This window comes from Furipterus horrens, unplaced genomic scaffold, assembly GCF_987537825.1.
Source record: "Furipterus horrens unplaced genomic scaffold, mFurHor1.1.pri manual_scaffold_1, whole genome shotgun sequence".
Taxonomy (NCBI): domain Eukaryota; kingdom Metazoa; phylum Chordata; class Mammalia; order Chiroptera; family Furipteridae; genus Furipterus; species Furipterus horrens.
Window position 1 is genome coordinate 53,088,298 of NW_028327171.1, and position 16,775 is coordinate 53,105,072.

At 38.6% G+C, this 16,775-nt stretch overlaps 1 protein-coding gene across 1 annotated transcript in view; it reads right to left on the reverse strand.

The window, feature by feature from the left end:
* ATP13A4 (ATPase 13A4) overlaps positions 1-6,478 on the reverse strand; it is a 124,184-nt gene extending 117,706 nt beyond the window's left edge. The window contains exon 1 of the mRNA XM_090275416.1: positions 6,345-6,478. Coding sequence (XP_090131542.1) covers positions 6,345-6,407 — 63 coding nt within the window. The 5' untranslated portion in view covers positions 6,408-6,478. The remainder of the gene's footprint in view (positions 1-6,344) is intronic.
* Positions 6,479-16,775: the final 10,297 nt, after the last annotated feature.

A 16,775-nucleotide genomic window follows, 5' to 3' on the forward strand; every position in this document is an offset into this window, starting at 1 on the left:
ATCTTTCCCCTTGATGCCATCTTTGACTGAGTTGCTCCTTCTGTGCTCCCATCGTTCTGTATGCATAATTCCCCAAATGACACCTATTTCATTGTACCCTTTTGTTCCCCCCTTGTGGGGCCAGCTTCATTGGCATGCAGCCTGTGCAGTCACATAGCATCCTTCCCTCAAAAGGGCCTTGAGCTTGGTTTAGTGTCCTGCTGCAGCCATCTGAGATTCTTAGTACTCATTGAACAAGGGGCACCTCATTTTCATTTTGCACTGGGCCCCACAAATTATGTTCTCAGTCCTGCCTACTCAACTGTGAACTTTTTGAAAACAGAAGCTATTTGCTATTCACTTGAAATTCTTCTTGCTTAGAACAGAGGACTCCTAGTATAGAGAAAGGGTTTGGTAAATATTTGTTGAATTTATACATGAATGAATGAAAGGATAGAATAAAGAATATCATAGGAAAATAGTGTAGTATGGCTAATTAACTTTGAAAAATAAGCTTTGTTTATGCTTTGCAGAAGAGAGGAGACAATTGATAAGTTCACAAGATGACAGACTTTCTCAAATAAGTAACGTAAATTTTCCTAGGTTTCTCCTTAAATTGCTCTGTTTCTCCCTTGAGCCCTGCTGCTTTCTTGTTCTTCTCAAAATTCTAAATTGCTGGTTAATGGAGCTTACAATAGCAGTATCATAGAATATGCCCAAAGTGTTTGTGCCAAACATTGTGCTATCTTTGGGGGATACTGGGAAAGGGAAGGGGGAAGCCATAGGAAGGTGAACCAAGCAGGGTCCCTGTTCTCTAGAAGCACTTAAATCTTACCCTTTTAAGAGTTTCTGTCAAAGATGAGTTGACTTCATGGGAGTTTTGCAGCAATGAATTGAAAATAAAGACACTAGACTTGGCCAGTGGCCCAGCTTCCTGAACATTTCAACTGACAAAATGTCTCAGTATGAACACAATTCCTCCACTATGAGATCTGTGGGTTCACTAGTTAACATTGGCAACCAACTAGGAGGTGCTCATAAAGCATAATAAATAAGTGGCTATTGAGGTGGGGGAGGTGCTTTTGCTCCCTGATGTTAGAGAAGAAAAGATAAACTTCAGCTATCAAAGTGAGCCAAATAATTCGGGGGAACAGATATCCCTAGCTTATGCTGAAAGCAGGACAAGACTTCCAATGTGGCAAAGACCACACACCACCCTGCTGCATCAGTGGCAGTACTAACTTTTTGTTATTCTCAGAGATGACATAGATGTTCAAAAAGAGTTTCTCCTACTAACTGGTGTGGTTTAGTTGGTTGGGCATTCTCTCACAAAGTAGAAGGTTGCTGGTTTGATTCCCAGTCAGGTCAAATGCCTAGTTTGTGGGTTTAGTCCCTGGTCAGAGTGTGTATGAGAGGCAGTCCATCAATGCTTCTCTCCCTCCATTCCCCTCCCTCTGTCTCACTAAAAAAAAAGAAGAAGAAGAGTTTTGCCCTGACTGGTGTGGATCAGTGATCAGTGGGTTGGGTGTCATCTTTCAAACTGAAAGGTTGCCAGTTCAATTCCTGGTCAGGACAAATGCCTGGGTTGTGTGCCAGGTCCCCATTTGGGGGGCACATGCGAGACGCAACCAATCAATGTTTCTCTCACACATCAATGTTTATTTCCTCTCTTTCTCCCTTCTCCTCTCTCTAAAACTAAATAAATAAAATTTTTTTAAAAAAAGTTTCTCTTGCCATTCCACAATCCCTATTTAGTCACCCAGTCTACTATTTACTAAACCATCAGTAATTATATTAATAGATTCTAGTCAAAAAAGTACAAATGCCAACAAACATAGACCTGTGTTCAACTTCAATTCAAAAAAATATAAATATAATACATCTATAAGGTATCATTTTCACATACCAGATGAGATGAAGTTCAAAAGATTGATAATGCTTAATGTTGGCAAGTATAGTAGAGAAAGCAAGTATTCTAAAAAAAAAAAAAATTGGTAATCAACATATAAATTAATGCAACCACAATCCTAAGGAGGGCAATTTGGCATTATGTAACAATCAGAATTTAAAACACACATCCCCTTTCATGCAGCAATACCATTTCTAGGACTTCGTCCTAAGGAAACAGTCTGACAAACAGGTAAAAATCCATGTACAAAGTTGTTCATCATAGCCAAAAGTTTAGAAATAACCTAAGTGTGCAACATGAAAGATTTGCTTAATATAGCATGGTTCATTCAAGCACAATGTAGCTAACATTAATGAGAAGCTCATTTATTTTATCCCTTTCTGGTTTAGTGTTAATTCCTTAAGTGTGTTTTCCGGTCATTTAGCTAAACTATCATTAAAATACCAAAATTTAGACACTAAAAAGAAACAAAACAATTTAAATATTAAAATGGTTATGTGGAGCTATAATTAACAAGAGGAAAATATATCCATAATATTTTAGATATAATAGAAAGGTCAGCTTTTAAAACTGTATAAATGAAATGACTCCATTTTTTGTTAAAAAATGCATATTTGAGAGTGTGTGTGCATTCTTTTAAGAATAGATTGTGATTGATTTTGCTTTGGCATGATGCTTAGTGCAAATAAATAGATGATATCCAAACATAATGTCTCTACTGTGTTTGGATATTTCCATATACAGTATCATGAGGGAAACAAAGGTAGGTCTTGAGGAAATATTTTCACTTGTGTGCTGGTAAATATTTAACAACTGGCCTTCAGGTGAGACAGAGTGGGAGTCTTATTTACCGACTTTTATGGCAAACACTCCCAACATTACTCATTTCAAGCTACTAAAATGACATCACTGAATGTGGAGTTGGGAAGAGATATACAGCAGCTATCATTACATAGCATTTTCACGATATATATACAACAGATGCAAATATTACAAGAGTATAGATAATGTTAAAATGCAGTAAGCTAATTAGAAAGTGCATGCATTTTTTATAGATCTGGAAGTAGAGTCACTAATGTAATAATACTGATCATGTCTCAGTGGAAATGTCATGAATCATATGTACTTCATACTTTAGAACTTTGTATGTCATTTAAATATTTTTACAATAAACATGTTATCTTTATAATCAGAAAAAAATAATCCAAGGTGTTTTTTTTCTTATTTGTCAAAACTAAAAAAAGAAAACTATATTACTTCTTTTAACATAAGTCTTACTGAAACAAAACACCTTCCCAAAGGAGTTTGATGCTACTGAGGTGTCACTAAGGATAATGGTGAGCAATGTTTGAATCAATTAAACAATGATATCTTTGTTCAGTCAATTCAGTGTTTAAAAGGCCTTTCAAAATATAAATTTACAAGATCAGAATTCGAAGGCCCTCTGATACTCTTATAGAAACTAAGTCCCAAGGCAGGTAGGTGGTTTCCCAAGGCAGGCACTACAAGGCAGGCTATAAGATGACTCAGCTCCTCTCCATTTATAAATGGTCTCTAGAGCTTGTGATCAAAGTGTATATTCTTCACTTGTCATTACTGAATGAGAAGAGGCTACCTCATTTTGGGAAGTAGTATTCATTTGATTGGCTAATTCCTGAAACCCTGACCCTTTCATCTTTGTTTTGGTAATAGCAGCTTATACTTTTCCAGAATTTTATACTTCTCTAAACACTTCCACACAGATTACTCTAGTTGTACTTCCTAAGAGCCCTGTGAGACAGGTAAGGTGGAAAGGACCGCTCCTATTTCACAGCTAGGAAAATCTGAGGCTAGAGCAGGCAAGTGGCTAGCCCAAGGCTACTGAGAGTCAGGGGGCTGGTCTGGTCTTGGCATTGTTTGAGAATCAGTTTCTTCTCTGAGGCCCTTCTGAGTCATCTGGGTGAACCTTCCCTTAAGGTCAATGTCCTCCCTTTCCTTCCTTGTCCCTTTAACAAATTTTTTCTTTCATTGGTTCCTATCTCATTTTATACTTACAGTTGTTACTTTCAGGTCACTCAGAGTTATCTTCAGTTTCTGTTTCTTTTAATTCAGAATGAAAGATAGTCCCAAGTGTTTTTAGGCCTGAAAATAGTCCTGTTCTTCTCTATTTGACACGAGGGATAACCCCTAGAATGCTGTTCTCTCTTGAAATTTGAAGTCATTTCTATCATCAGTGGCATGACTTCTGCAAAGGTCCAGCGTATATTATAAAGCAAGAAACTGTAAACACTTTGGTGTGACACATTTCTAAATAATCTTGGCTTTCTAAAAGACTTACCATTGAAGTTTGAGGAGACAGACTTACTCAGAAAACACAAATCATATATAACACAATGGGTCCTGGGGAGCCTAAGAGCACATGTTCTCCTAACCTTTGTTTTATTAAGGGAGGCAGTGGGTTTGTTAAGAATGCTATGGCCTTGGGAAGAACTGGAAAGGGTATCAATAAGCTATGTTCAGGCCCAGAGACAAAAGAGCTACCAACATACACTAACCTATGTGGTGCCTCAGGTCCTGGATTTATGCAACTTTAGACAAGCAAATTCTCAAGTACATTGATTTCTTCATAGTTAAAATAGGAATCAAAATGTCTACCTCACAGGGTGTAGTGAAAACTAAATTAGCTAGTGGCTTAAAACATATTTCATAAATTAAAAATCACTGTGAAAACACATGGAGTACATTTATGATTGCTGACAATTTTTGAAGTTTACTGCTCTGGGCAAGGGGAGTGGAGTAGTCAGTTTAAAAGGGACAGAGTGTCAGACACTGAAACAGGCAGGTGGCCAGGTTTTTCCAGGCAGACCAGGATGCATACCAATTGCTGTACCTCTGCTGAGACTCTGGCCAAGTAACACCTCTCCAGAAAACACAGTGTCCCTTTCCATATCAAAGGCTCTCTTCTAACTGGGGTTCAGCTGCATACAGAATGAGTGAACACCCTGTTGCATTTGGGGGTGTTTTATGAAGATGAATATTAACAAGATTGCTTTGCAAGTATGCGTAAACTCCAGAAGGGATAGTAGTCTCCCTAGAATTAAAAATGTCCACTTGTAAGTACACTCTTAATGACTCCCGAATGACAAATTGTTAAAGAGCAGAAATGAGTGTATGGGAAAAACAGATATGTTTTGATCTGATCATTTGAGGGAGAATTTTAAAAATTAGAGAGAAGGAGACCCTGCCTTCTGGTTAATAGTATTCAAGATGGGTATCGAATTTTCAACATATAATACAGAGTAATGGAATACTCACTCTCTAAAGAAAACACCCTGGAAAAATAAAAATAGGGTCAGAAGGTAATTTCTGATGACATTTCTATAGGGCCTAAAGGCAATTGCCATTTTGCTGTCAAATCTAAAAAAGTAAAAAGATGGTTAAGAAAGCCACATCAATTTGGGTGCCTTTTCTTCCCCTGTAATTTTTCAGCTTGATAGCAGAAGGGATCTACTTTTGAAGGTCCAAAAAATGTTGTTGCTATAGGAACAGGTAAGCAGATTATAGCTGAAAGACCCGTTTAAGAACAAAGAATTTAATAGTCAGGGCTAAAGCAAATAACCAAGAAAACATTTTAAGTAAATATCTTTTGGGTTTGTTATTTACATATTAATTCCAGGAAGATACAATGCTATTATAGAATGAGAGCATCACATTTTAATTACACCATTACTGGCACACAAAAACACATACACACACACACACACACACACACACCCCAAAAAAATCACTATCCTTACACAATTAGCAGAAAGGCCTTATTGAAGAGAACTATGCATTTCTAATTCTCTTGATTACATGGTAATTAACAAATACAGCAAGAGTGTAAGAATTACCTTTGATTTTCCTACAGTTCCCCAGATGGGAACACATCTAAGATAAAAGATAACTAGGGAGCTACAGGTGAAATTCTATAAGTAAACAGAAATGTGTGCAGGCTGATAATTGTTAATATTTTATATGTTTTTACTGTCCAACAGTCTTAGTGAACACAGATCTGTGAGAAGAGAAAAAGGTCAAAGACCCAACTGCACTCTTATTTCCCTGTTTCTGTTCTGCTTCTTCCTATCAGGGAATACACTGCGCCCAAGCCAAGGAATTTGCTGAAATTATTACAAGTTTTGAACAGAACTTGCTTGACTGGTAAGGCTCAAAAATATATCATAAAGTGGCATTGTGCTTCTCTTACTTTCTGTTTTATTTTAAAAAGAAAACATTTTGATAAAATGAATACAATATTTTCAGCCTAGCACATTTCTGCTGTCAGAGGCTACCTTTATGGGTCAGAAAGATTTCTCAGACATGACTTTTTCTCACATAATACCAGAGTCAAATTGCAGAGGGTGTATGTGTGTGTATGAGACAGTATTAAAAGCTGGGGAATAGGAACAGGAAGAGAGGAATGTGGCTAGAATCTTACCATCTCATTCTCTTCTCCTTCATTGAGCAAAGCATGTTGGCCCTCCTCAAAGTGGTTCCCCATGAAAAAGTGATTCCACGCCTCCTCCCCGACCTTCCCAGAGCAGACGCTTCCAGGGCGAACTTGCCAAGCCACCGGCGTCACCAGCTGACTGAAAGAGTTACTGATTCTCCAGGTTAAAATTCCTTCTTGAGCACACACCTTCACTCAGCAAATGCCAATACTTAGCAAACTGAACTAACTCCTCCCATGAGTCACCCTTTGCTCAAAGGACTTTCTGCCTGCTCCTTCCTTACTGCATTCTGTCAGAGTAGCTGTCCCAAAGGAGGCTGCTCCCAATGCTGATCTTTTTGTGCCCAACTTACAGGAAAAAATCTCATTGCGTGCCCGGTGCCTGGCAGAATAAGACATCTGACTGCAAATCCAACTGGACAATGCAGAGTTGGCAGGACTCTCTGAGGAACCAAGCAGACTCAAGAACTACCAGGTCACTGCTTTATTCACAGAGGCTAAGAAACTGGGGTTGCAGTGAGGCTAACAAGAGCTGCAGGTGTTATTTGATTAAAGAAAATCCCAATCCATTGACTTTTAGTAGTATCTGCATTCATTTTACTTACAAAAGATACAAATTATGATTTCAAAAGGTATTTGTAATCACATTTCTCTGTGGATGCAAAAAGCATTCTACTTATTGTATATATGCAATTAAGTTTACTTTTGTGAAAAACATGTAGAGAAAGAACAAAGGTATGATCAAACTATTTTAGGTAGTCTTCTTTTACTAAAATATTGGTAGCTAAATGCTTAAGGAAGTCTAGATATAAAATAATCAGGTGACTGTGGCAAAACTCATTTTTTTACTTATTCACACATTCATTCAAAACACATCATTTGAGTACAGCAACTATATATATAAATTGTCATATTTTCTACTTTCAGACTGATGTAGGGATTTAAACATGCAAACAAATACAATAGAGGGTGGTTAGTTAATACGAAAGCCAAAACAGGATTTGTAATCACATTTCTTTCTGTTTGCAAAAACATCTACTTGACGTGTATGTGGAATTAAGTTTACTTTTGTGAAAACATGTAGAGAAAGAACAAAGGTATAATCGAACGATTTTATGCAGTCTCCTTCCACTAAAATACTGGTTGTTAAATTCTTAAGAAGGTCTAGAAATAAAATAGTCTCCCAACAGCCCTGTGGAGTTATCAGTCCCATTTCATAGATGAGCAATCTTTGCCGCCCTGCACAAGCTCCCCTGGCTAGCTTTAGATCCTGGCTTCAAGGTTTGGGGTGACTACAAATCTATGTCCTTTTCAATGCAGTCACACACTGCATACTCGCCTTTCTGTCCACAATGGACCTCAAATACTACAGTGGTCCCATAAGATTATAGTGGAATTTAAAAACCCCTATTGTCTGTTGGTGTTGTAGACATTGTAGCCATCATATCACAGCTCAGTGTATTACTCACCTGTTTGGAGTGATGCTGGTATAAAAGTATAAAAGTATAGCACATACAAGTATGCACAGTACATAATACTTGGAAATAATAACAAATGACTATGTTACTGGTTTATGCATTTGTTATTCTTTTTATCATTATTTTATAGTGTACTCTTGCTTCTTAAAAGAGAAAAGGCTTGCTATAAACAGTGTGTCATGTTAAGCTGGCAGCAGCCTCATGCATCTTAGGTTCACTGTGTCTAATTTGCAGCGTTTTCTCTTGTGCTTGATTTATTCTCCCCATCATTAAGGAACACCTGATTGTATTTCAGAAATAATGGTTAAGGTGCCCATTATTGCCTACAATTGAAATGAAAAATTTTCCCTTTACTATTTTTCCCCTCAGAGAAAGAAGCAGATTTTGCCATAAAGTCAATTCTTTGTCCAAGCTCTTCCACTGTCAATGGTGATGATTTGGGTATCCCCGTTTTGCCAGGGGTGCCACCATTGGCTGGGTATCTAGGCGGGCTGCTCTGTACCCGCTCACAAGATCAGAAGAAGGGGAGTAAATCCAGAGGACCCTAGCCAAGCTTCAAATAGGACCAGGGCTAATCAGATCTGGGAAAGGCAGGGGCTGGCAGGGAGCAAAGAACAAAGAACAGCACAGGAAGCAGGAAACATCCTGAAGGAAAGCAGAAGGCCTAACGCATAGTAACTAAGTGTTCATTTTTCAGGGCTGTTCAGGAAGTTCAATGGCTCCTTAATAAGGATTTGTTTCCTGCCACAAAGAGAAGCCGACAAGTTCTTTACTTTGATATATTCTGTGTAATTGCAATAAACTTGCATGACATTTCCAGCTCCTCATCTTAGGAAATAATATTAATGTCTAGTTCATGGGCCATGGCAAAGACATTGGCATTGTAAAGCTCCCAATTGGGGCAAACAAAAAACTTGGGCTCAGTAGAGGTTAAGCAGAACTTAAAGAAATTATGCTCTAGCAAAACAATGTTTTTAATAACGTTTATTCTTTCTTATGGCATTAAAGTATGTTTATTGTGGAAAATTAGATGATATAGACAAGTGACTCAAGCAAAAAATGAATTCTCCCTACTCAGAGACAGTCACTGTTAGAATTTCACTGTATATTTTCTTTTTTTGTTTATGCATCCATGGATAATATTGAGCTAGTGTTACATATAAGAATTTGCATCTTGTTTTTCACTTAATATTTTATTACATTTTTCATGTTATTAACCATTCTTGAAAAATTTGATATTTAATAGATGCATAATATTCTGTCATATTGGATATGTTCAATTCGAACTATGCTTTGATAAATTTTTGTATATGCATATTTTGAATATAGCCAAGATTATTCCCTTATGAACAATTTCTAAAGGTGAAATGAAGTAGAGATAAAAGTAACTGCCTTATAGAGTTTATGACAGGAAATGATGTGAGTTAAACAACTTACAGCAGCATTTAGTACATGACAAGTATTCAGTTAAAATTACATATATACGTGTTCTACTTGATAAATATTAACAAATAGTCCTTCAGAAAACTTTTCATTCTTAACATAGGCATGTCATCAAAGTTTTACTAGTAATTGAAAATATTGTGAACCACACACTAGGTTTTATGAATAACATCTGGGTTAAAAGATGGAATCTCGCTAAAGAGACTGAAGAAATTAGCAATAAGCACCCCCCCAAAAAAGAGTGAGTTAAAGGGGTAAGATGTATCATGAAAAGGAATGGTAAGGCAAATGTTGCCATTGGATTTAATAGAAGTATGATGAAGGCTTATGCTGGGATAGTGCATGTATGTACATGTACATGTGTGCATGCTTGTGTGTGTGCGTGTGCATGAGAGAGAAAGACATTGTGGGGATAGAGGGAAAGGGGTGCAAGGCTTTCATGATGCCTAAAATCTTCCTGGGGCAGGGAGGCCCCAGAAGATCAGGGGTGCACACCCATAAGTAACCAAAGATTATTGAGAGCAGAATACAAACTGAGAGGGGTCATCAATGCTATGAAGAAGGAGGCAGACCAGAAACATGGAATGTTCAGTTGTAAAGAACATATAAGCCAGAGACCATATGTGAGTTAAAAAGAGCAAAGCAAACAAACAAATAAACAAACAAACAAAAACAACAAACATGAAGATTCAAAGTTAAGGCCAATCAATGAAGTAGTAAATTTCACTTAAGTGCACTGGAATTTAGGGCGGTAGCAAAAAAGGAGTATGTTAAGTGAACAAAGGTGGAAGCATTGCCTCCAGAAAACCATGGTCTAAAATGCATTCATGTTACCTGGAGAAGAAAGCACTTTGTCTTGCTCCTCCCAGCAACTGCACAGGTTTGTGAGTTGAAGACCCACGGGCTCCACTCTATACTGCTTTCACCTCTGTTAGCTCATTTGACACTCACTGTACAGTAGCCTCATGACCTCCCTTCATCGAGAACTTAACTGTATTGAGCAGTACAAAGCACTTTAGAAATCACACGGATGGGGAAAATAATATCCATCTCATGTTATAGGTGAGAAAACTGAGGCTCAGAGCAATGAACTGATTTGTTCAAGATCACATAGTGGGAGAATAAGAGGCAGGACATGAATGTGTGTCCCATCTTCTATTCCAAAATATTTGACCATTTAGTAATTTTTAATATGCAAGCTCCTGGCTGTCAGATGCCAGCAGAAAATGCTGACTGGGGAAGGTGCCTTATGCAGGGGCACTGGGAGGGAGGAGGAAAGGAAGACTGGGACGCCTGAGGGTGAGGCACCTGGATTAGAATCAGACCAGTCAATCCCTAAATCTTCTTCCAATGCCAAGATGATCTGGCTCTGAATTTCTCTTATTTAAGAAGCTGGTGTTGCCCATGTTAGACAGGGGTGCTAGTACTCCAAAGCCTGTTCCTTATGTTAAACTACCCCTTTCAGTGTTAAGAACTTCACAGAAATCAGAATACCAAATAATAGCACATGTTTGCCACATGTTGACTCAGTACTAAGCACCTAGCTTCATATCAACTCTGAGGGATTTATTAGAGGTTAAAAAATCTGTACTAGACCACACTAATAGTAAATGACAAGGCAATCATTGGAGCCCAAGCTATCAGACATTGAGGCTCACACTCTTCTCTACTTTATTGAAGTATAAGTGAATTATAATAAACTGCACATGCATAAAGTATAAAACATGTCAGACATACACCTGTGGAAACTTCACCTTTAAACTATGAGGCAGAAGATTCCACCTGTTAATTCTAGCTCTTTCCTTGGTTTCACTAGATCAGTGTCAACCCCATCCTTCTATATAACAAGCAGTCACGTATTTAAGAATAACCAACCTGTGCTTCCTAAATCTCCTATTCTCAACATAAACTCCTTCATGAGTGTTCGTGAATGCATTTCATAGGACATAGCTGAGTTTCTCTGAGTGGCCGTAAGGATTTTTTCCCAGGCAATTGGATATTTGGATGATTCGCCAATCTTCTGAAGGACATGCAGCTTTTGTCACAAGGCACAGGGGCTGGGACCGGGCCTACAAGTGGCCCATAGTAAATCTCAGTAGACAGGCAGGCTAGGGTTGGAAAATATCAGGATTAGTAGAGCCTGATCTGAATGTTTTTTCCTAGGAGCCTGACACCCTTCAAGAAAATAACCAGTTTGCATGTGTGCTTAATTAAGAAAGATTAATAAAAACATTTTGGTTTTTTCCATTTTATATTTTTTAGGGTAGAAAAAATTCCCAAGTACTGTTATCTTCAACTTCTACTACTAAGTTTTTCTTTTAAAATATTCTTATAATTTGTCTGACACTATGTTGAGTAGGTATATTTTATTTATCCTTACAATGATCCCATTGAATAGAGTAGTAGTGATGATATTTCATTCCATTCACATAAAGCCTAAAGCTTAGGACAATTAGGTAACTTGTCAAGTTTTCCATTGCTATTAACTGGTAGGGTCATAATATAAACTATCTGATTCTAAGGCTGGAATTGGTTTCATCAAGGATTTTGGGGTGAGTGGCAGAGAGAAACAGGGAACAGTGCCTAAAATCCCGAGTCCAAGGACTCCTTTGTTAAAATACACCCTTATATATACCACAGGATACACACATCACACATTTTCTGCTTTTACAAAAATTGAATTATATTCTACATAGTGTTGTGTAAATTAACTTCGTAGTTAATGTACGACATCTTGCATGACAATAGATCTACCCTATTTTTTTATTTTCCTTTTTTTTTTTGAAAACAGTACAAGCACAATATAACCCATATCACAGAACCTGCGTTTGCACTCGCAGGGATTCTGATGTGGGAGGTCTGGGTTGGGACCTGTGCTTATGCAGTAGGAAAGCTGTTGGAGTGACTGACACGTACCGCAGGCCAAAAACTTCTGCTAATCTACGTCACCACCCATGGGGTCAATGAGATATAAACAGAGCAACAACAAAACACACAACCAGCCAACAAGTGCCCTGGTTCAAAAAACAAAGACTGAGGATAAGGGGGAGAAGGCCAGGCTCCGTGTCCAGTAGGGGGAGAGGTACAGTAATATTTCCGCAGCAGGCACAGAAAGAAAGGGGTGTGTTTCATACGAACTTGCAAAGGAAGGAACTGCCCAGACAGTGACAGCCCCCAAATGCTTCTACAAGAACAGAAATCAGGCTGGAATCTAGGCATCTTATTTTCAAGTTGCCTTGCGTGGCAATGCGGTTTTTACTTTGCCTATTAATTTCAGGTGCTTCGGCAGGGTTAGAAAAGGATATGGAGAGCTGAGACACCTCAGAGAGCACCCTTAATGCCACACTAACTGGAGGAGGGTCTGAGAACTAGATGTGTGCCCCAGTTCCACTTTTCATTCTTTGTTCCATCAGGAAATAATAATTCCCATTACCAATTTGCTAAAGGCATTGTACTCTAAACAAGTAAAAACTGTGAACTTCATTGGTAGCTAATTTCAGTCTCTTGTCCCTCCCAAAATATCATTGATTGATCCATTGAGAGGCTTTCTTCCTTCTGTAGAGCACCTTACTTGCTGATGAAAGCTACAGCTCGCATAAATTATTCCTAAATGGACATTAGGAAGGACAGTAGACAGGGAGTCCCAATAACAGACCAGCCTGTCTCTGTCTCCATTTCCAGCAGGGACCTTTTCTTGATTCCCACCAGGGGACTCAGCCCTGTTCCTAGCTCATCTCAGGCCCATGGCGAGTGTCCTGAATTTAACCCATTCTCTCTCTCCACTGCTCAACCCCAAGTTACACACCCTATTACTCTGACTGGATACTGTGCCCTGGTTCCACTAATAGGACTCGGAAGCCTAAGGTTCCCTGTAGGAATTACTATTCCCAGGTTCCTGTCTGGCAGCCTGCCTCGAGACTCAGAACCTTCCTTGGAATAAGCACTAGTTTTCTCTTGCCAGGCTCTACCCAGAACTGAAACACTGTCCACTGCCCAAGGCCCCAAGCCTCTGGCTGGGCTTGGTCGCTAAAGGACAGACTGCTGGAGCCAGCTTCCTCTCCAGATTTCCAAGTATCACCTGCCGCATGTTTTTCTTTGTTGGGCTCTGACTGTTTCTTCAAAACATTACCACTTCTTTCTTACGGCCTCCCTCTCCTCCCACTGTGGCCAGCTGCTCTTAAACAAGATTGCTATAAGCTTCAATTACCTGTTAGATTGGACTTCCTTTGTCAGCACCTGCAATTTCGTCTGTGCCCTTAATGCAGATTTTTACCTTGGTGGGTGCACCCAATGCTGTGTCCCAAGCTCTCTCCATCTTGCCTTATGATTCTGTGATATGGCCATGGCTTTACATAATTGGTGTGTTCTGGAAACAGCCTATTTAAATCTAATTTCCAAATGAAATCTTCTTTTAAATATTCTAGAATGAATATTTCAAAGAATTGTTTTCTGACCCTTTTACAAAAGGGGGGCAGCAATATGGTGCTGTGTGAAGTGGATTGTCTGAGACTTGAGTCATTGATTTGAGTCCCACCTCTCACAGACTGTAATCTTGGAATAATCATTATACAGTCTTCTGGAACTTTTTCTTCACCTGAGAAAGAGTGAGGGTAATTTAGTCATTTTTTAAGCCCAGTGTAGTTGTAGCAGTCTGTGGTAATTTTCTTTTTAAATAATTTTTGCTACTTTTTAAAAAAAATTATTTATTTATTTCTTTATTATTATTTTTAGAGAGAGAGGAAAGGAGAAAGAGAGGGAAAGAAACATCACTGTGTGGTTGCCTCTCACTTGCGCCCCCAACTGGGGACCTGACATGCAACCTAGTCATGTGCCCTGACTGGGAATCGAACCAGCGACACTTGGCTTGCAGGCCGACGCTCAATCCACTGAGCCACAGCAGCCAAGTTGTGATAATTCTTAATAGTTACACCTCAGTATGTACTGTTTTGTACAGCTAAATATTCAGGTTAAAAGTTCTCAACATTTAATACACTGGCATGAAGTTTCTGCCTGGGCATTTGCTCTTTTTTATTGTTTTTATTTTTATAGACTATTCTTAATGACCTGGAATTGTTATAGTAAGTGACAACTAAGGTAAACTTCACAGAAGGGGAGCTACCTTATCTTTAGAGGGAAGCTTTTTATTTTTTATATTTGGAAGTAAAAGCAAGGGGGGCTTTTTTGAATGTGGACCTATGGGTCACCCCAAGCCACCCGAAAAGAAGTCACAACCCAGTGCCAAGGCTGATAGTTGAGAGCAAAGTCTGAGAAACAGAGACAGCCATTAGCCAGCTCTTTTCTTTGGTAATTAATGGGGAGACTCTGTATGTTTGTATTAGACCCTTTAATCTAAGGGCTGCTAAATGTTTTACAAACATTAATTAATTCAATTAAACTTCATATCACCACCTTGAGGCAGGTAATTCCTCTTTGGGATACCACATCTTTGCTTGCTCCAGTATCCTCCACAGATTAGGCATTTGTGCAGATGGGCATAATTAATAATTACAACTAGAAAGATAATATATGAGTAATGAGGACTGAAGAGGGAACTTGAGGGAGTTTATTGCCAGTGATGACAATGCACTTATTTTAGGTTCCACTTCATGGGGAAGACACATGACATTGAAGAGTTCTTTGAGACCCCTTTGTGACTCAGTTGCTATAGCTCTGAAGTTACTTCACAGAGATGTTGCAAGGAATAATGTTTGTAATATGCTGTGTGGTTCTCAGATGAAAGGTGGAAATTAATACATGATGAAACCTTATTACCACTTTTCTTCACACCATCTAAACAGGTTAGGCAGGTGAAGTAGCAGCATCCTCACAGCACTAGCAGAAACCATTCCTGCCATTATTTCCATTCCACATCTATTATATACACCCAGAGGGACTGAGCACTGCTCCAAAGAGCAGACACGCTCCAGAGATAAATGAAAGCAAGCGGAAGTACCAGATCAGCAAAGAAGTAGCAAATTATTTATTTTCCTCCTTTTCCATTCTTATCTGAGATGGAGTGTTTAAAAGTAAATGAGTACAGAGGATCGAGAAATGGCTGAAGCAGCACTTCCTCTCAGGCACTCCTCTAAAGTCTGTTATTAGTGCGTGTGTATAATTCAGTCTCTGAATGAGCTCGTGGGCACATCCTGCTCTGTGTCTTAGCTTTCAGTCACTTTGTCAATGTTTTCCCTCTCTGTCTCCATTTATCTGGGCCGGCAGGGAATTCCCTACTTCCGTGAAGTGGTTCTGCTTTAACTCCTTACCTGAACTCTCCCTGCCATGCCTTTGTAATTAGAATGCACCTTGGATATTAGCACATCCTTTGGTATTGGTCTTACTTCTGAATAGACTTAACTCTTCTAGGGCAAGTTTTATTAACCTCAATTCTTCATCTAGTACAGGTCATGGCATGCTGAAGTTAATTAAATAAATGCTAAATGAATGAATGAATGGAATCTGTCAGCAAAATGTCAAGATTTGAATTCAGACCACACCAAATCCACATCTGCTATTCTTACCACACTGTATCACACCCTGTGAGGCATGTGTAGTGCAGAATAGGAATATCAAATGGGCAAAATTAAGGGAAGGAGAGGCTGATATAAAGAATAAACTTTTAACTCCTTTGGATAAATACCAAGGAGGATGATTACTGGATCATATGGTATGATGTTTGATTTTGTAAGAATGTGTCAAACTGCCACGCAAAGTGACTGTACATTTTGCTTTCCCACTGACAGTGAATGAGAGATCCTATTGCTCCACATCTTTGCCAGGATTTGCTGTTGTCAGTGTTTTGCACTTAGGCCATTTTAACAGGTGTATATAGTGGTATCTCACTGTTACTTTAATTTGCAATTCCTTAATGACATAATCACATAAATTGCAAGTATGTCCACACAAACACTTGCACGTGAATATTTATAGCATCTTTATTCATAATTGCCAAAACTTGCAAGCAACCAAGATGCCCTTAATGTAAGTAAATGGATAACTAAACTCTGGCACATCCAAACAATGGAATATTATTCAGCTTTAAAAAGAAATGAGCTATCAAGCCATGAAAAGACATAAAGGAAACTTAAATATATATTACTAAGTGAAAGAAGTTAATCTGAAAAAGTAACATATTGTAGATTCCAACTATCTGACAATCTGGAAAAGGCAAAACTATGCAGACAGTAAAAGAATTAGTGGTTGCCAGGGGTTAGGTGGGGATGAATTAAGGGGATCCGAGAGAATTGAATTTTCAAGGCAGTGAAACTACTCTGTATGAGACTAGAATAGTGGATAAATGTCTTCATGCATTAGTCAAAACCCATAGACTGCACAACACCAAAATGAACCCTAATGTTAACTGTGGAGTTTGGGTGAAAATTACATATCAGTGTAGGTCTATTGATTGTAATAAATGTACCATTCTGGTTGAGGATGTTGATAATAGGGGAGGATGTGTTTGTGCAATATTTTACATTATGAGGGATTCATTTTGCTATTC